Genomic DNA, 19,775 nt, shown 5'->3' on the forward strand with positions numbered 1-19,775 from the left:
TGGAATTACTAATATAAGAAACATAAAATAATAGATACAATTTAATGGTATATTGAGAAACATCAAATTTGGTGTCATTTAAGGAAAAGGTTTGTAGCAACTGCCAAGAAAAAGGAACTTGTCAAATGCCTTAAATTCTTGTTTAAAGTGTAACAAAGTTCCCAGTCAGGTGAATGACCAGCTGGTGGGCAGCAGAAAAGCAGCTGATGGATTTCAATAATGTATAAACATGGCATCATAAAGGAGAATGGAGAGTAAAAGTGACGATAAGGTAATCAAGCTTTTAACAGCACCATTAAGTTTGTGCTTAAGCTGTGACATGTTTGTTGCAATGAATACACCTGCTGGTGTAATAAACTGGGTCACATGGCTGCACACAACTCTACAGCTCTGCAGAGGTAAGGAGAATAAATGCAGCAGAGTTGGAGCTATCTGTGGGATACAACACTGAAGAATAGGGAATGACAACTTTGCATATGGATCAAATGATTACATTTATTGAGAAAGGGGTCACCTTTGGTGATAACCCAAAGAGACTTATCATCCAAATGAGCAGTTTTTTCCAGTTTCCTGTCAGCTAACAAAGGCAAAAATACCAAAACATCTCTCATTACTTTGTCATTTTCCCGAAGGACGTTCAGCCATTTTTGGCAGCTTGTTTCTGCTCACCTCAAGTCATCACAGAAACACTTAATGCAGGTTTTTAAGGATGCCAGAAATACCATTTGTGTCTTTCTTTAAACACTGCATGACAACAAGTTATGCACATACAGTAAATTATGTAATATTCCTTTGTTAAATGTGCACTGAATGTTGTGCATGCTGTAAACGCATCCAAATTACTCTTTCTTGAGATGGCATAACAGATCAGTTTGTGGTTAGGAGCGACTCGGTGGATTTGTTTGGTTTACTCGGTAGTCACAGCAAGAAAGTGCACACGTTTCTTATTCCAGGGGAACAAAAACAATGATTTTCCCCTTTTCACTTGAATGAATCCTCCTGCACAAATCTGAACGTGTGAAAGTTGTTGTACAGCAACCAGTGGTATAAGACTTGTCACGTACTGCAGGAAAGTGAGTCTTTGTATGCGCTTTATAAAAAACAAATAATAATTTCACTGTAAAGATGTCAGAAATGAGGACGGTTTGAAATCCCTTCACTGCTTGACAGCTGTGAACCTCCTCGTTCTTAAAAAAAAGACCTGTCAACTGTCTTTGCAGTCAACCCAAATGACATCCCCTTTGATCACTGATGGGAACCCTTGTAAATTTGGTGTAGGAATCACTAGCGTTCTTACCAAGAGAGAAATGCACGGTCTCCGTTAGAGCTCGATGCACATTTTCTTTTCTCTGATTGGAACGAGAAAGCTGCTCTATGAAGATCAGGTTATGTACAAAAGACACGATTCAAGGTGAGCCCCTGTCACTGTTTAGTGTCTCTATATCACGTTTTCTGCTAATCTCACTGAGCCTTTTCAACTCTGCCTTGAATCCTGTTACCACCCCCCTCACCGCCATTCCCCTATCCCCTCTCTCTTTCGTTCCCCCTGTCTTTAACTCCCTCCTCCTCCTGCTGTCACTAAGCCGAAGGAGGGAACTGAGAGCAAAGCATGTGGAGTCCCTCCCAGACTCCACTGCTGGGTATTGAGGAGCCACCTCTCTGCAGGCAGGCAGGCGGATCAGGCAATCGGTGTGTCATATTTTATCTCTTGGCTCTCACTGTTATAGGAACGTGGTTCTGATCAGAGATAATGTCAGACATCCTGACAGGCTGGTAAACAGAAAAAAGAGGACAGGGATAGGCGATAGGACGGAGGAAGGGAATTGGTGGAGAAATATGTCCAGTTCTGTAAAGTGGTGAGGGGGAAGGCTGCGGAGAAGTGTGGGCTGGCTTACACTGGCACTTAAAAAGAGGCTCGCTTTGGCTCCTGTGCATTTCACCAGTAGCCAGGCTGGGAGGTTATAAGAAGGAAGCAGTGAGGGAGTGGATGAGACAACAGCTTCAGGGGGAAGGTGTACTCTCACTTCAGTGGAGCAAGTGTATTTTTAGCACTTCCACCCAACTATTCAGCTTTACAGATTTTTCTTCCACTCTCTCCTTGGTGGGAGCTCGCCATGGGTCCCAGTGTGCACAGGTTATGGTCAGTGCTGCTGCTGCTGCTGCCAGTCCTCGGGCTCTCTGAGGCTCTGCCAGCAAGCTGGCAGCCAGGGACATATACAAACACCACCAATGATGCATTAAGGTTCCTCAGTGACTACAACCACACTGCTGAGGTGGTGTTATTCGACAGCGTCTCTGCCAGCTGGAACTACAACACCAACATAACGGACCACAACTCCAAGCTTCAGGTAGGACAACTCCTGGAGGTCTTGAGCTTAGAGATGGACTTCTTTGCCAAATCTTTCCTCTTGTGCTGGTGTTAGAGTAAATTGTCCAGTTCAGCTCAGCGCTCGCCAGCACTTGCATCTCGTCACCACAAATGCATGCATGGTCGAGGGTTTCTGTGGAGCTTAGCTCTGCTTGACTTGAAGATACTACTATTCATCTCTCTCCAGAATTACATGCTCAGTTTCCTCCCAACGCAGCCAACTCTGCTTGAGTGTTACTGGAAATATAAATCAGATCTGAGAGCCTGCGGTGTGAACGTCTTTAATTTTTGAATACATTTCTAGGGGGTCTTGGATGCTTTTATTTTGGCGTTTTGTTAAATTGTGTATTTTATGATATTTTCTGCCTCAAACAATTTCTCCTGATGGAAGCACCCGCTACAGAATGCAGTTTTACACACGCTAGCACTCTTTATGATCCACTGTGGCAATATTTGAAATGAAATGCCTCTTTGCAGCAGCTTCACAATGCGTTTTCTCATAGGCAAGCTGTGAGGCATTAAAAACAGATGGTTTTGCAGTTGCATATCACCACATGTCTGACATACATTTGCATAAATAATGAAGACAAGGGAGAAAGCAAGAGAGCAGAGGAAAAGTACAACCAGACGGCAGAGTGTAAAACTGCAGAGGTGTGTGTTTTCCAGTCTTCAGGCACAAGAGTCACACACACATATTCACGGATACGTGTCTGCAATACAAGTTTACCACGAGCGCATGAAAGCAAGTCGCCCTTGTGACACACTCAGGGGAGAAAACCTTTGGATTTTTTCTCTTTTTGTTTTTTCAAATTTGCGTGCTCGAGCAGCTGTCACAACAGGACTTCAGTCCACTAAGCAGGACTTTGAACACTGGTCTCTTCACACACTGAACAGGTGTAGAAGTGGCCTGCGCTCTGCAAGGTCAGGCTGCAGAATGTGTTGTGCTGTACAGAATGTTTCTGGGATGTAAGGTGAAAGATGAGCAGCCTTGTAGCTCTGTCCTGAACAGTTCAAAGATGGGATCAAAGTGAATCGGAGCGCTGAGCTCCATCTGATCTGGCAGCCCAGAGGGGTGGAGGGGGCAACTCGGGATGACAGAGAAATGTTGTGATGTCGGCATTCTGCTGCACTATGAGTCCATTACATTGAAGTCAGGAGTGGAGGACCCATTAAAGTACAGCTTGTAAATACCGCTCATCCATAGGACGCAAACTGGCAAATCCAAACCCATAGACACATTTTCTCCTCGGCCCGTTCACGCAGCCTCAGAGGTGAGGGGGATTTGGTTTCGGTGCAAATGTGATTCATGTCGGACACGTAGAGGATCAAACGGAATCAGTTTGCGGACTTTAGAATTGTGCAGAATAGAAACTGATAGCAGCAGATATTAATGAATGACGCCCTTTGAAACCCAGAATGAAACCGCAGCTGCCTTAATGTACCACAATCAGACCTGAGGCGTAGTCATTAATATCATTGCATATTACCAGTTTTTCACGCAACTTGAATGTGTTTGAGTTTAAGAACTGCACACACTGTGGAGAGGTTTCATTTTTAGATGCACATATTTTAAAATAATTTGAACCCTAACTTTCCGGTAATTAACTTGAAAACTCGAGAGTATAATGGGTTGGCTCGTGATGGAAAGAACAATTGAATGTAAGTCCAGATCAAATTTGTGCACACACAGGTTATGGAAGAAGATCTGTTAATGGTGAAGTTAGTGTTACTGTCACAGAAGGACCTTGATGGAAAGTAAATCAGCAAAAAGGCGTTTCGCCCCTATCTTTATTTTGTTTCTGTGGTTGTGAATGTGATTATCTGTTTGGCTGGATGGGTGTAGGCAGGCTGGAAAAAACTATTGAGAAAAAGACTGATTGAGAGGACGAGCACAAAGGTCAGAGTTAATGCTTCAACTGACTGTCACCAGAGTTCTTCTGCTGCAGCCTGTTATTTTAGTAAAGGCTGGGAGAGAGACAGACAAGAAGCTTCAATGAAAACATTAGTGGAAAGAAGCTACTCCTCTGTCAGTTTTAATCAGGATGTGTTGCACAAATAGTGACCTTTGAATAACTCATAGCTCTTTGTTTATGCAAGTATGTATGTATGTGCAGATATTTTGTGTTTTTCCCAAGTGTGACTGAGTTGGCTTGTTTTCCAGTGATTGCTTGACGCATGGAAAAAGTGTTGCAGCACCTTAATGCATTCTTTTTATTAGGAAAAATAAAAAAAAGTCAAGGGTTTGTGTAGTGCTATTTACCACTACAGCTGTGGTTTATCATTTTGAATAAGAGCCAATCAATGTTCAACACATGTACTCGCCATCCAGTGTTTAACAGCAGCCTTGACTCCATTCTTCCAGCACTGTCATTATATACTGAGAACGCCTCTGCCCATGAGTGCCATAAAGAAAAGCTCTTAAGATTCATTGGTGCCAAAGGTGAGCGCGTTTGCTTGGGTGACAAATGCACTTAAGAAATATATACTTTAGCCTTGAATTTGGGACTGCAGACATCTTGTTAAGGCAGATGGACTTTGCCAGAACATGTCAGGAATAAAAATCTTCTCCTAAAACGTATTTTTCTTCCTGCGTTACCCATCTACTTCCTCTGCCAAGGACAAGAGGAATCAAAAAAATAATCAGACTGCTGCAGCTGATTCAGAGCGCTGCTGCTTGAGGAGTCCTCACCAAGAATAAGAAAGTGGATTATATCAGTCCAGTTCTCGGATCTTTACACGGGCTTCCTGCCTGTCATAGAGTTGGTTTCTGCTGTTGGTTTATAGAGCACTGAATGGTTTGGGGCCAAAATACATTTCTGATACGCCACTACATTATGAACCATCCACACTACTGCGGCAACTCCTGGTTCTTTCAGATTAAGTTTGATGACCATGTTTACCTTTTATTCCATCAGATACTTTATAATTTGTTACATTGCACTGTAACTTTTACTGTTTTGTTTATGTAGATGAAGTATATATTACTGTTTTCTATTCAAGTCTTAGTGCTTTTTTTCTTTTGTTCTATTGTAGTTTCATCTTTTGTCTGAATCCCTTTGATGTTTTATTTAAAACTCTTTGTATTGTTGTGCTACACAAAATGTCCTTGCCTTGCTTCACTTTGAGCGAGAGTTGCTGTCCTTTCTTAATACAAGGGAGGGAATGTGTGGTGTAATAGCTGTCAAGGAACATATATTATGTCACGTGAAGACACAGGTATTCTAGCTGATAGACTTGGTCAGTAGAAGGTAAGAAAACCAGATTGTTATCTGGGTAAAGACAAGTACTGGAAAAATAGATGTGATAATGGCACTTGATCAAAAGTCACCAAAGCTCACAAAGATCATGACAATCCATCCAACTCTTGACATTTTACTCTGAGCCATACAGTCCAACCCACAGAGGGTGTTGGGTTAAAATGTAGAGGAATCACTGAATACTCATCCTCTGATGACCATAAATGTGTCAAATTTGTACCAAAACCATCTTTAAGATTTAGAGAGTTTTCCACTGATTAAACATTGATTTGCTGGCAGCGTGAGGGTCACTGTGCGAAAACACTGACAAAAAAAAGATGGCACCAGACTGATACCAAAGAGTCCACCCCTGTGGGACCATATCATTTCACTGTATGAATCATTTCTTGCTTCCCTCTTTTAGCCTTTAAGCTGCATGTTGTTCCTCACACATTACTGAACAAAGGTGTCCAGCATGTCCCAGTTCTCTCCTCGCTGCCCACTTTCTACTCCTGACACACATCAATATTTGAAAACTAATGGCTGGCTACGCAGGTTAACAACATGCTCTGGTCATTGTGGACAAAGTGGAACAACTCCTGAAAAGTGAAATGACTCGTGCTGCATGTTTATTTTTGCCCCATGGCAGGTCTTTCAATTTCAGATCTTTGTTTCTTGTAATTGCTGAACTGCAGACAATAAGTCATTGGCATTCACTTCTGCCTCCTCTTGTCTCTAGGTACAGGCATCTCTTGAAGAGCAGGCCTTCTCTGAAGCCTGGGGGATGAAGGCTAAGCAGGTCTTCTCTCCAGAGTTTCTCAGCAACTATCTCACGAACCCGGAAGACAAGAAACTGATGGAAAAGATTAAGATACTGGGTGCTGCAAACCTTCCCCAGGAAGAAAGAGAGAAGGTTTGTTTCTCTCTCATATTGTGCAATGGAAAATTCACTGTGAGTCAGTAACCACATTTTTGAACATGAATAATCTTAAATTGTTTTTTTTTCTTGTCTGCAGTATAACACCATTCTCAGCACCATGGACAACATTTATTCAACAGCTAAAGTGCACCCAGAGCCAAATGTAAGCTGGAGCCTGGAACCTGGTGAGTAGCCTCAAATAAAATGCTCAGTTTGAAGGTCAAGATGCATAAATCATACGATACTAAATACTTTAGAGTTCCTTGAAAGAACCGGGAGCGTAGCAGTGTTGGAGAATACGTAACAAACAACAATGTGGAAGGGGAAGTCTAGGAAGAAAAACACTTAAGTGGTTAAGATCTTATTGGCTCCTGGAAGTAACAGGATGGAAAAAAATGACTTCAGAGAGGTCTCCAAAGGAAGTGTTACGGATGTGTCCATGAGTGTTGAGTAAAAAGCTGGCGAAATAACATTTTAGTAGCTTTTAACGCTACTGCCATTTATTGTGAACAATGGTGCTTTGTGCTGTGACAGCAACAACTGCCTAAAGAATAACGCCTGCCAACACATACATTACAACAAGAGGGCAAAAACAAGCACTTCTACTTGACGTTATTGCTCGTACAAATAAAAAAGCTCATTGCTGTTGTTAAGGTGTACTCCCCTTAATGATTATTGGTTTTTTTATTCATGGAAACACTCCACGATGATAACAGGGTTACTGGAAGTATATGGCACATCCCGTTACAGAAAAACACTCCTGTCATTACAATAACAAACATCATTGTCTTTTTCCACCAGTTCAACTCTGGTCTGTGGTCTTCAACTTTCACCTTTTTTCACTTTCCTTTCCTATATCTGCCACTTTGGAGGTGAATGTTGTTTTAAGTGATTCTCTTCATAACTCCAAGCTAATCTCCTGGATAATGTGTCTGTTCTTTTCCTGCCAAGAGAACACAAGGAGCATGAAGTCATCTAAAAACCAATACGTCATGATTGTTTTAGGAAAACTCGCAGCTTATGCTTTTGAGTTGTATGTTTATTTAGGACACCAGATCAGGTCAGCCTCCCTGTTTATTTCTAAAACTTTATGACTGAGTGTGTGTTTGGATTTTCTTATATTTTGAAGAGCTCACCAATATTATGGCCAACTCCAGGAGCTACAAGAAGCTGCTGTACGCCTGGGAGGGCTGGCACAATGCATCAGGTGTACCTCTGAAGGAGTACTATCCCCAGTTTGTGGAGCTCAGCAACAAAGCCTCTCGAGCTGATGGTAAGTACTTCCTCTTGACCTTTGATACTGAGAGCAAGAGATTTATAATGCTACAAATTCAATTTTGTGTGAATGAAGTACAAGACGACAAAAGGAGGAGAAATGACTGATGAAGGAAGGTGAAACGGAAAGACGGCAAATTAACATTGTTGTCCTATTTAGGCTTTGAAGACACTGGGCATGAGTGGCGCTCTTGGTACGAGTCTGAAACCTTCGAGCAGGATATAGACAAACTCTACAGGACCATTGAGCCACTCTACCTGAACCTGCATGCCTTTGTGCGCCGCCAGCTCTACAAGCAGTACGGCTCCAAGTACATCAACCTTAAAGGACCCATCCCTGCCCACCTTTTAGGTAACATGCGTATATTATTACTGACAACAGCTACAAATGCATGTATAAAATAAGAAATGTACAACTGCCCTTTAATCATTGGGTGTGGGGGTGCTCTTTCTTTTTTTTTTTCTTTTTTTTTTTTAAAGAGAGAGAAGTTTTAATTTTCCCCCGCTTTATTTATTTTCATCCTTTACAAGTTTACTGTAAAGTTGAATAGTTACATTAAAATACTTACATGCAAGAAACGCATGGATGTATTTTGGTGTATGCTGAGGACAACAATCATGTCTCTTTATTAGTTTTTTTTCTTGTTTTCTAGAAAAAGAAACTCCACTAAATATGGATTGTTGCACTGTTGGCAATAGGAAATGAGTGTTATTTCTCTGAATATTGTACTATTTGTCCTCAGCTAAACATCACCTTCACTTTGTTAGTTTAACATGCGCCTACGTTAAATATAGATATATATAATGTATGTTTCAAATCTCTAATATGATTAAGTAAAGGGTTCAAGAGTATTTTACTGAATCTTGACTCACTTTTTGCTTTTTAGAAAAGTCAAACATATGGTTCAGCCCCATCAACTTCCAATAAAAAAAATTTAAAAAAACGTGTGGAGTCTCTAACATTATCAGTCACTATTTAACCATGTGGCATGTAATCACATATGCCAGAGACAAAACGAGCACGTACTATTTAAGATGCAGGCTAGTAGTTTTGTGTTCTTATGTCATCGCTGTGAATGAACATGTTGCGTGTAGGCATTTCCTTCAGCGCCTGTGAGAAGGGTATCACATAACAAGTCAGGATTGCTGCTTAAAAGTGTTTTCTTCCTCACCCTCAGGAAATATGTGGGCCCAGACCTGGAACAACATTTATGGTATGATGATCCCATTTCCTGACAAACCCAACATCGACGTGACCGTTGAAATGTTGAGACAAGTAAGTGTGAAGGGAAAAATGTATGCAACTGGATGAGATTGCATGGAGGAGAAAAAAAAATCATTCTGTAGGTGACCTCACCAATGGAAAAAAATGCCACTTAACATTAGAGATCTTTTAAACATTTCATCCTAATTTTGTCAGCTAGGATGAATTGTGACTTGTGGGATTGTATCCTCTTCCCAGGGCTACAATGCCACTCACATGTTTCGTGTGGCTGAAGAGTTCTTCACCTCTCTGGGTTTAGAGGAGATGCCTGAAGAGTTCTGGGAAGGATCCATGTTGGTTAAGCCTGAAGGTCGAGAGGTGGTGTGCCATGCGTCTGCCTGGGACTTTTACAACCGCAAAGACTTCAGGTAACATCAGTTCGTTTAGTTGCAAGGATTTTTTTTTATTACCTCTAGTTCCACTTCCTTTAACTTACAAGCTAAACACTGATGATTGATATATTGTTATTGAGAATAAAACCTGATCACACAAGATCATTAACCATTTCATGTGTCACATCCGCTAGGATTAAGCAGTGCACCACAGTGACGATGGAACAGCTCTTCACCGTACACCACGAGATGGGGCATGTCCAGTATTACCTGCAGTACCAGGACCAGCCTGTTGGCTACCGCCGTGGAGCCAACCCTGGTTTTCATGAGGCTATTGGCGATGTTCTGTCTCTTTCTGTTTCCACACCCAAGCATCTGCAAACCATTAATCTGCTGGAAACTGTGACCTCTGACCCTGGTACTGACAATAACACAAAAATGAATAATATCCAAACCTTATAATACCGTCCCACAGACCAGATGTGGATGATTTGACAACATTAGACAATTGACATGAATTCTTGGATATCTTACTCTTTGCAAAATGTTTAAAAAAGATAAATGCCACTTTGTGTTTCTCCAGAAACTGATACCAACTACTTGTTGAAGATGGCTCTGGAGAAGATAGCCTTCCTTCCCTTTGGCTACCTCATTGACCTCTGGAGATGGGGCGTGTTTAGTGGACGCACCCCTCCAGAGCGATACAACTCTGACTGGTGGTACCTCAGGTAGGAGCAAAGATATTTCAAGTTAAAGATGCAATATGTAAAGTTTAAGGCCATCTTGTAATAACACTGTGTACATTAAGAGGCGATAGCGAGTCACTGTTGTTTCCGTCTGAGTTTCAGCAGTTTGGTTGAATTTGATCATATTCTTGCCGTGTTGTTTGTTAGTACTTGGCTGTTGAGCTTGATGAGGTGTGAGATGGTATTATGAAACGGGACATTGCTTCAGTTGACATCTGTTCAACACAATACATCTTTCTCTTTAATAAAGTACTATTTCACATTGTTTAGGTTAATTTTAGTTTGTTCTAAAGGTTTTACATGATTTTTTTTTTTTTTTTTACATATTTCACCATAGTTGACATGCTTGGGAAATATTTGAAGATGAGATGATCAATACCACTCATTTCTGTACTGTAAATATGATGCTACTGCTCAGCTATGTTCAGCAGCTCGTCACACACCGTGTCTGTCTGCTGTTTAGTGCTGAGCAGGTTACAGGTTGTTTTTTCCCGCCGTTTGGCCAAAAACAGACACTTCTTGCAGCCAAAAACAAACACGACGGACGTGGTGAGAATGAAGAAAATCACTAGCAAAAACTAAGTTGTCAAAACCTGCTATAAATCTCTGCAAAGCAAACGGGGGGCTGTAGATTCAGTAAGTTCATTACTGAGTGACATATTTGAAATTGTCATTTAATAGTGTCATAATCAAAATATAGATTGTACTCACTCTAAAGATATATTCAGTCAATGTTACTTCATACTGCCTTCACACCAGGTGACACTGAGCCAAAACAGACTGTGGTTGTATTGGCTGACAAACTTAAGTGTGTTTGTGTGATGTGAGGTGTTGCTGGAACACAAGCGCACATGACACTGAATGAAAACATGAAATGTAACAAATAAAAATAACTTGCCAGTCCTCATGTCTTTATGTGTCCCATGCCAGTTTATTCTAAATTCATCTGTCTCTTATTTCTTCTCACAGAAATAAATATCAAGGCATCTGCCCGCCCACCAGGCGTACAGATGAGCACTTTGACGCCGGGGCGAAATACCACATCCCTGGAAACACGCCATACATCAGGTAGCATCATGTTCCACTATCACCACTGTGTTAAACACTGTGCCTGAATAATTGATATTTAAGTGTCATAGTGATTTTCTAGCTTTTTGAATAACACTGTAGTCTCACAAAGACATGACGGCTTCGGGTTTTAAATTCCATAAAATACAGAAAATGACTTTTTACTGCTCATTCATAATGCGAGTGTGTATGTTCGTGTACGAGCCTGACGCATACATACTGTATGAGGGTAACAATGTGACTAAAGTAAAGAGAATGAATAAGATAGAAAGTTTGGTGAGCTGGAAATTATGTCATTGTGTGCTGTACTGTGTTGTGGTTTTAGAATAATACAGTAAGCCTACAATAGCAGGAAGCTTCCTTCGTGGGCCGGGGCTGTGTATGAAAAACCTCCGACTGCAGCTTGTTGCTTTTAGGAGGAGTGGAATAAAAGTTAGACAGTTACTTTAACAGAAAAAACAGACTGTAGTGGTTGCTGAAAGGCATGCTTACATCAGTCATCATCATATCATTCAAACTTATTGGTGTATTTCTTTTGATGTCCCCTGCGTTTGAAGTTTGTGTGTAGCTTGTATATGATTTTTTTGTTCTTTTTTTTGTTCTATGTAGTGAAATGTTTTGAAGAGTTTTAAAAGTATAAAAGTGGTGTGCTGAAGATGCAATTCTCTCCCCTGCAGGTATTTTGTCAGCTTTATCCTGCAGTTCCAGTTGCATGAAAAATTGTGCGAAGCCGCCAAACACACCGGTCCTTTGCACACGTGTGACATCTACCGCTCTGCAGAAGCAGGGGCCATTATGAAGTATGTGACCTGATTGGGCCTTCATTGTTGACACAGAGCAGGAGTATGGAAAAAAGTAAAGGTGTAATATCATGTCTCTGTTCCTCCTCCAGGAAAGTCCTTCAGGCTGGCTCCTCCAAACCTTGGCCTGTTGTGCTTCAGGAGGCCATCGGCACCGAAGAGCTGAACGCCAGCTCACTAATGAGATACTTTGATCCCATCATTAAGTGGCTGGAAAAGCAAAATGAGAACGAGACCTTAGGGTGGCCTGACTTTGACTGGGTCCCACCCGTCCCCGAGGGCTACCCTGAGGATATTGGTAAGACAGGATGTTGAGCAAGCCACAGAGTTTTTCTCCAAACTAATGGTAAACAAATGGCAGTAAAACAGAATATGAACTACACGTATGAAATAGAAGACATATAGCTGCATTCTTAATAACAAAGTAAGAAGGTGAGATGAGAGATGAGAGATAGTGGATGTGTAGGATGGATAAGGTGTAGCATAGTTTCTTTTACATTTCAAGCAAATGTCTACAATAATGCAAGCCTCTGGTGTTTGCAAAAGAAAATCTAAATTTTGCTAAAAACCTGATAGCATTTTTTTCGACTTCGCTACATGGCTCCTCTCTACATTGCGCCTACCGTATTTCAGCTTACTTTGATCCTGCTTATTTACCCAGACAAGAATACAGATGAGCTCGATGCAAAGAAGTTCCTGGACGAGTACAACAGCACAGCTGAGGTGGTGTGGAACACCTACACCGAGGCCTCCTGGAAGTACAACACCGACATCAACGAAGCCAATAAGAAGGCAATGGTGAGACCAACTCAATGGAGATCACCTTAACGTTGATCAGTCATCAGATATATCATCAGCTGCATCTTGTACTGACTGTGTGGATCAAGTCAGGAATCAATAAAATTATTTGCTTGATCTGAGTTGTCAATTAAGTTATTACTGTGAATGAGTCACTAATCAACCCCTCTATGCATGCTTCTGTCTACTAATCCTCCTAATTACTTTTAATCTGAGTATCTCTGTCCATACATATGGCCATTCATCCATTCGTTAATCATTCATGTCCCTCCGGCCAACCATCGATCTGTCCGTCCATGCAGTCGTCTTGTCTATTCATCCATAAATCCATCAATCGATCCGCCTTGCTTTCGTGACACTTAATGTAAAAATAGATCAATTTAAAAAGCATTCATTATTCCTCTCTAGCTTGAGAAGAACCTGGAGATGTCCGGCCACACCCTGAAGTATGGTCAGAGGGCCCGTCAGTATGACACCACTGACTTCCAAGATGCCTCAGTCAAGCGCATCATCAAAAAACTCAGCGACATCGAGAGGGCCGCGCTGACCTCGGAACAACTGGAAGAGGTGTGAAGGAAATACTTGGTTTTACCAATATGTACTCAAGAAACGTATGTTTGTTCAGAAATGAAAAAAGGCGGAAATAAATCTATAAATATATGAATTACATAATTAGAAAACTTTTGTGGTGTTGCCTGGTGAGGTTAAACCAAATGAATATGAATATGATGAAAAAGCCATCTTTTAAAAAAAATTGCAAATAAACTGCAGGCACTATATAGACTAATATTTTTGGTTTGCTTTGGAGCTGTTTTTTCTGCTTGCGTGGAGCACATTAGGAAGAGTTTTTGTTATATATTTTTACAGACGGTAGTTTTCTGAAGGCTGAGACACAGCACCAAGAGCTGTGCACATGTATTAAACTAGCGTGAACCATCTCAGGTTCACGTAGTCATGGGATGTATTTGCAGCTATTGTCATTATGTATTTGTATATGTCTTGAGCACTCTTACTTTTTAGAGTCACTTGTCTTCCTTGCGTGTTCACACCCTCTTTCTGCCACCAGTCGAAATGTAGCATATTTGTTTACCAAATATCACAACCCGGGATTGCTGATAGTTTCAGTGGGATCTAAAGCTTCATCATTTCTTTTTATGTTTTCAGTACAACAATCTTCTGTCCAACATGGAGACCAAGTACAGTGTGGCTGAGGTCTGCAGAGATAATGGGACGTGCCATCCGCTGGATCCAGGTAAGACTATGAAATATATGCTAATTGTAACATGAGGAGTTTGGCTCCAAAAAAATAATATAAATAATATGAATAATGAAGCAAATTCAGTATATTAGCAAAGTTCTTACCAAATAAAATAGTATTTGATTACTTCATTATTTGGTAACTGATACATGTAATTTAGGTAGGATGAAATAATATAAGAACTGTAATGTCTGTATGTCCTTAAGTATTAAACGAACAAAAAAAGACATCAGCAACACTCTGCTGCGTTACACATTATGAAGTGGCAAAAGTTTGTAATAAAAAGAAATGTGTTTCAGACCTCCAGAAGATCATGGCAGAATCCAGGGATTATGACGAGCTGTTGTTTGCCTGGAAAGGATGGAGAGATGCTGCTGGAAAAGTACTTCGTCAGGATTACAAGAGATATGTTGAACTGGCCAACAAGGCTGCCACTCTCAATGGTATGACATTAAAAAAAAATGCTGTAAAAAGTTTGGCCTTGGAGGGCAGCAGAAAGTAGTTTTAGACTTTCATTTGGCAGATGCAGGACTGTCAAACACAATCTGAGGAGTCAGTTTAAAGTGGTGTCATCAAATAACCAGTTTTGACAGTTTATCCATCTTAACAATGTAAAGTGGGTGATTTTCAATGTCATAACCAATACAAAAAAAGAAGTAGTTCGCTAGACCCTACTTTTTAAAAAAATTAAATTCACCATTTCTGCTTCAGAAGCAGATTTGCTTTGCAGATATGTTTGCACAAAACTCAGTCCTGCGTTGTCTATGTTAAAGATTTAGAATACCCCTCACTGAAGAACGTATTTATTCCTGCTACTGCCTGTAGGACACGCTGATAATGGGGCTTTCTGGCGGTCCCTGTATGAAACCCCCACCTTTGAGGAAGACTTGGAGAGTCTGTGGAAGGAGCTTGAGCCGCTCTATCAGAACGTACATGCCTATGTCCGAAGGGCTCTGTACAAAAAGTATGGACCCCAGTACATCAACCTAAAGGGACCCATTCCTGCTCATTTGCTGGGTAAGTAAGGAACTTTTTGATTTTTTTTTTTACAAGAATAATATAACACTCGGGGCTTTACACTGCCTTCAGAATTTCTTGGATAATAGCAGGCTTTCCACAGTTGAGGTGAAGATCATGGGACAAAAACCCCTTTTAATCCTATATTTCACTATGGAATCCAAAATATTCTTGCACTACAGCCAAAACTCTCCTTTTATATGTGAGCATACCCCATTGATATTCTGTCATTGGCTGTAGATGCATTTGGATTTAGGCAAGATTTAATTTGCTTTCAAGAGGCCTCAAGCATGAGATTTTGTGTGACAGTTCCACGAGGTCCGGGTTTGAACCGCCACAAATCCCACTTGGTTTAAACACTGGCACAGCTGAGGACGACTGGCCCCCGAAATTCTTCGACTTAGAGAAACATGAATTATGAATGCTGTCTTCTGTCCTTTTAGGCAACATGTGGGCACAGACATGGTCCGGCATAATGGATTTGGTCATACCCTACCCACATGCCACACAGGTTGACGCCACGCCAGCTATGGTAGAAAAGGTGAATGAACGCATAAACCAGCTGTTGCATCACGGCCATCGAATTCACACTCCTGCTTCAGTTACTTTGCAGCTTTAGGTTTTGTTTTAGTAAAATTAAGACTCAAAAGTGGGTTTGAGTGGAGATTCAAGAAGAATGAGGATAATTACACAGTGTCTTGAGTAGAAGCAGCTGACATCCATAACTGACAAAGTGTACATAATACCTAAACCTACATTACCTCAAATAATTTTACAACCTTCGTTTGTTTACGTTTGCCGTCATCTATTATTCCAAATGTTGAATATCTCATTGACTGCAAAAACTGTTTATAAATACCCGCATGCATCTTCACATACTCTGTTTTTTTTTGTTTTTTTTTCTCCCTCATCCAGAAATGGAACTCCACCATGATGTTTCAGGAATCAGACAGATTTTTCACCTCTCTGGGCCTGATGGAAATGCCAAAAGAATTCTGGGATAAATCCATGCTGGAGAAGCCGACTGACGGACGCCAGGTGGTGTGTCACGCCTCTGCATGGGACTTCTACAACCGGAAAGACTTCAGGTTAAATAAACCTCATCTTGCTTTTCATTGAGCCAAATTGAGCCAATTGATAGACTTTCATTGGAGCTCAGGTGGCCTGGCAGATTTACTAAAATATAATCCCGAAACATGAACAGATTCTGTTTCAGATGTTTATATGATCACTATTTAACTTGATAGTGTCACTGAGATTAAGATCTGCTTTGCAAGAGAGATACGATAGATAACTAATTTAACCATGCTCATAAAAGCACATACAAACAACTAGCATCAGAAAGGCACTGTGAGGGACTTATAGCTATTAAAAATGTGCATGTCCTGGTCTTTACATTAATTAAAAAAAAAAAGGGGGAAGTGACACCTGCGGAAACGTTTTCCACTATGAGGAACCCATTTTTAACTTTAGTTTCTGTTCCACTTTGATTGTGTCTCCAGGATAAAACAGTGCACTGTTGTGACGATGGATGACCTGATCACTGTGCACCACGAGATGGGCCACGTCCAGTACTTCCTGCAATACAAAGACCAGCCTGTGTCCTTCCGCGACGGGGCTAACCCTGGCTTCCACGAGGCCATTGGTGATGTTCTTGCCCTGTCAGTGTCCACACCCAAACATCTGCAGATCATCGGCCTCCTGGACAAAGTTGAGAACAACCCTGGTGAGTGATGACCATCAGTATTTCGTTGTTCTGCAAAAGCATGGGGTGTTCTAACACAGCATTTCTGACCCCTCGTCCAGAGAGTGAAATCAACTTCCTGATGAGCATGGCTCTGGATAAGATCGCCTTCCTGCCTTTCGGCTACCTGATGGACCAGTGGAGGTGGAAAGTGTTTGATGGACGCATCCCGCAGACTGAGTATAATAAAGAATGGTGGAATCTCAGGTAAAGTTCACCAGCAGCTTTCCAATTAGCAAGAACAATGTTCACCAATAACGTGTAAGTGACTGACCTATGAAAAATGATTGACTGTATGTTTATTTTGCATGGTAGAATGAAGTACCAGGGACTGTGTCCACCTGTAACCCGCACTGAGGACGACTTTGACCCAGGTGCAAAGTTCCACATCCCTGCAAACGTGCCCTACGTCAGGTAAAGACTCCTGATTCTGCAGAACAAACAAGACAAGTGACATTTGAGTACAGACAGATTGATAACTGCCTCAACACATGCTAATCATCAGTGGGTAGATGAGATGAATAGGATGGGGAACATAATGTGCTCGTGGTTTTAACAGTACCAGTTTGTTTGTTGTGTTCTCTGTGTTCTTCTGACACTAAAACATTGTACACGTTTTGTGAACGTCAATCAGGTACTTCGTTAGCTTCATCGTCCAGTTTCAGTTCCACAAAGCTCTGTGTGATGCTGCCAAGCATGTGGGTCCTCTACACACCTGTGACATCTACAAATCAAAAGAAGCTGGGAAGCTGCTGGGGTCAGTAAACACACATACGCACACGAGTGTGTCAGACCATTACACATTGGGTAGAAGATCATTCGACATCGCTGATGATAGCGCTATAATGTCAAATATGGAAAGTCAAATGGTCCCCTGCCCCCCCACTTAAAAAAAAAAAAAGAATTATACCACACAATATAGAATATTAGTAGATAATTATAATATGATGTTCTTGACTAATATGTTTATACAGTATGTTTTTGTATAGTATATGTTAGTGTTGGCAGCTACTGAAAACATGCATGTAAGACGTGTGTCAGTATCTCTGTAACACACTCTTGCTATTGATCTTCATCTCTGATCTCCTCGCTAACATGCGTTGTTGTTTGCAGTGATTTGATGAAGCTGGGCTTCAGTAAGCCCTGGCCCGAGGCTATGGCCATGATCACCGGTCAGTCCAAAATGACTGCCCAGCCACTCATGCAGTATTTCCAGCCTCTTATTAAATGGCTGGAGGAAGAGAACAACAAAAACAAGGATATTCGCGGATGGCCTGAGTACGACTGGAAACCTTCAGGTATGTTCAACACGCTCATGCATTCACGTGATTTGATACATTTGAGCATGGATTTGCTGGGAATTGACTTTAAATAAATTTTCCATGCTCAAAGCCAAATATTTTTGAATTCCTTCCGAGACAGAAACGGCACAATGTCTTCACACAGAGGCATTCATTTAGTTCCTCTCCTCTGCTGCACCTCAGTGAAATCTATCTCCTGCTCCCCTTGTTTTACTGATGAGATCCTGCTGAAAGGATGTATAGATTAGTTTGATGAAACCGAGTGAAAGAGCTAGGAAAAGCATAAGAAATCTTACAGATTTACGCATGCCATTGAGCGCATTCTGTTGGTAGGAAGAGGAATATCCTCTGTAAGTAAGCAGGCAAAAAGTAGTAAAATTGCTCTTTTCTTTTTTCATATTTGAGCCACCATTCTTTTGTTAAAACTTTTCCATATTATGTGTAAAGAAGTGGGGGGAAAAAAGGTTTGTACCAAGGTAACAAAAGTCTAAGTGTTGCTGTGTATCCTCTGTCCTCTTTGAACTTTGCAGACAGTGGAGACAGAGCGTGCGAAACGTTTGGGTGGGATGAAGAGATTTATTTAAACACTGGGTTCTGTGGAGTGAATATTTAGACTTTAAAGTTTGGTTTTATTAAAATAATTTCCATCTTGGTATGTGTTGTGTAAATCACAGTCAAACCAACATGACTTCCTGTTTAACAAAACAAAAAAAAACAATAAAATGTTTTTTTTTTTTTTTTTTTTAAATCGTTTAAAAAAATATATATATATATATTATTGGGTGTTTTACAGCCGTAGACTGAATTTCATTTAATAATCAGTGATGGTCAATTCTCATCCATTACTTTAACCAACAAGAGATGCAAAATGTAAAACCACAAAAGCGCTCATAGAAACACACACACTCAAACAAATATTCAACTTAAAAATAAAGAGGAAAAAAACAGATGTAATACCCATTACCGGTAGCTGTCAAAATCGCAGGAGCTTTTATTTGGATTGTACTGTAGGTGGCGACACTGAAACATGTACAACAGAAAATTGCACTGTAATAAATATACAGCTCCCCTTGTGGAGAATCTGCAGGTCAATAAATGTGAATGAAAAACAATCCATCCGGCATGTTTGTTATTCAGTACTTTATATGTGTTCCCCTGCAGGTGAAATTGAGGCTCGTAAAGTGGATTTCCTTGGTATGAATGTGGACAGCTCGGCTGCCATGGCTGGCCAGTGGATCCTGTTGGTCCTTGGCTTGGTGCTCTTGGTGGCTACCATCCTATTGGCCTACAAGAACAGGAAGTCAAAAAAGTCTACAATGTCCACATCCCAGATGGAGCTCAAGACAAAAGACTAGCTGTCGGTGACTACTAAAGGGCTGAAGTAAGGCCTGACTTTGTGTAGCTAGCACATTACCAACCTCAATGTGAACATCAGTGTTTTTGTGTACCTCCGAACAAATTTGCTTTTTGGTCTGCCTCCTATCTAGTCTTGTATATTTATTGTATACACTTTGACTCTTAATTATTTTTTTTGCCTATGCAAATGAACATTACAATTTTGTAATTTATTTGTAAAATTTGAATGTTTAGGAAAGAAATGTCTCAAATGAATGTAAAGTCATTCATTGTGTAAACAGTTTAGAATTTTT

The 19,775-nt window shown here is 40.8% G+C and overlaps 1 protein-coding gene across 2 annotated transcripts; it reads left to right on the plus strand.

The window, feature by feature from the left end:
* Positions 1-1,721: 1,721 nt before the first annotated feature.
* ace (angiotensin I converting enzyme (peptidyl-dipeptidase A) 1) lies at positions 1,722-19,481 on the plus strand. Of its 2 annotated transcripts, none has more exons than XM_069155899.1 (25): positions 1,722-2,348; positions 6,344-6,517; positions 6,621-6,708; positions 7,653-7,796; positions 7,959-8,150; positions 8,977-9,074; positions 9,261-9,430; positions 9,589-9,812; positions 9,978-10,122; positions 11,110-11,208; positions 11,886-12,008; positions 12,101-12,306; positions 12,670-12,806; positions 13,215-13,373; positions 13,971-14,058; positions 14,364-14,507; positions 14,890-15,081; positions 15,525-15,622; positions 15,997-16,169; positions 16,584-16,807; positions 16,888-17,032; positions 17,141-17,239; positions 17,460-17,582; positions 17,939-18,123; positions 19,264-19,481. In XM_069155899.1, the coding sequence occupies exons 1-25, from the start codon at positions 2,115-2,117 to the stop codon at positions 19,479-19,481; spliced, it is 3,882 nt and encodes a 1,293-aa protein (XP_069012000.1). In that variant the 5' UTR covers positions 1,722-2,114. The 2 variants fall into 2 exon arrangements, with proteins under 2 accessions (XP_069012000.1, XP_069011998.1); XM_069155897.1 differs by having other exon boundaries at positions 19,288-19,481.
* The last annotated feature ends 294 nt before the right edge of the window (positions 19,482-19,775 follow it).

This window comes from Embiotoca jacksoni, unplaced genomic scaffold (assembly GCF_022577435.1).
Source record: "Embiotoca jacksoni isolate LCO1_2020_lvr unplaced genomic scaffold, fEmbJac1.0.p SCAF_20, whole genome shotgun sequence".
NCBI lineage: Eukaryota > Metazoa > Chordata > Actinopteri > Embiotocidae > Embiotoca > Embiotoca jacksoni.

Bases quoted from the DNA above. Each gene is read 5' to 3' on its own strand.
- ace (XM_069155899.1), top strand. From the start codon at position 2,115: ATGGGTCCCAGTGTGCACAGGTTATGGTCAGTGCTGCTGCTGCTGCTG. The intron at 13,374-13,970 runs GTGTGAAGGAAA...TTATGTTTTCAG, and splicing joins CCTCGGAACAACTGGAAGAG to TACAACAATCTTCTGTCCAA. The intron at 17,033-17,140 runs GTAAAGTTCACC...TTTGCATGGTAG, and splicing joins AAAGAATGGTGGAATCTCAG to AATGAAGTACCAGGGACTGT.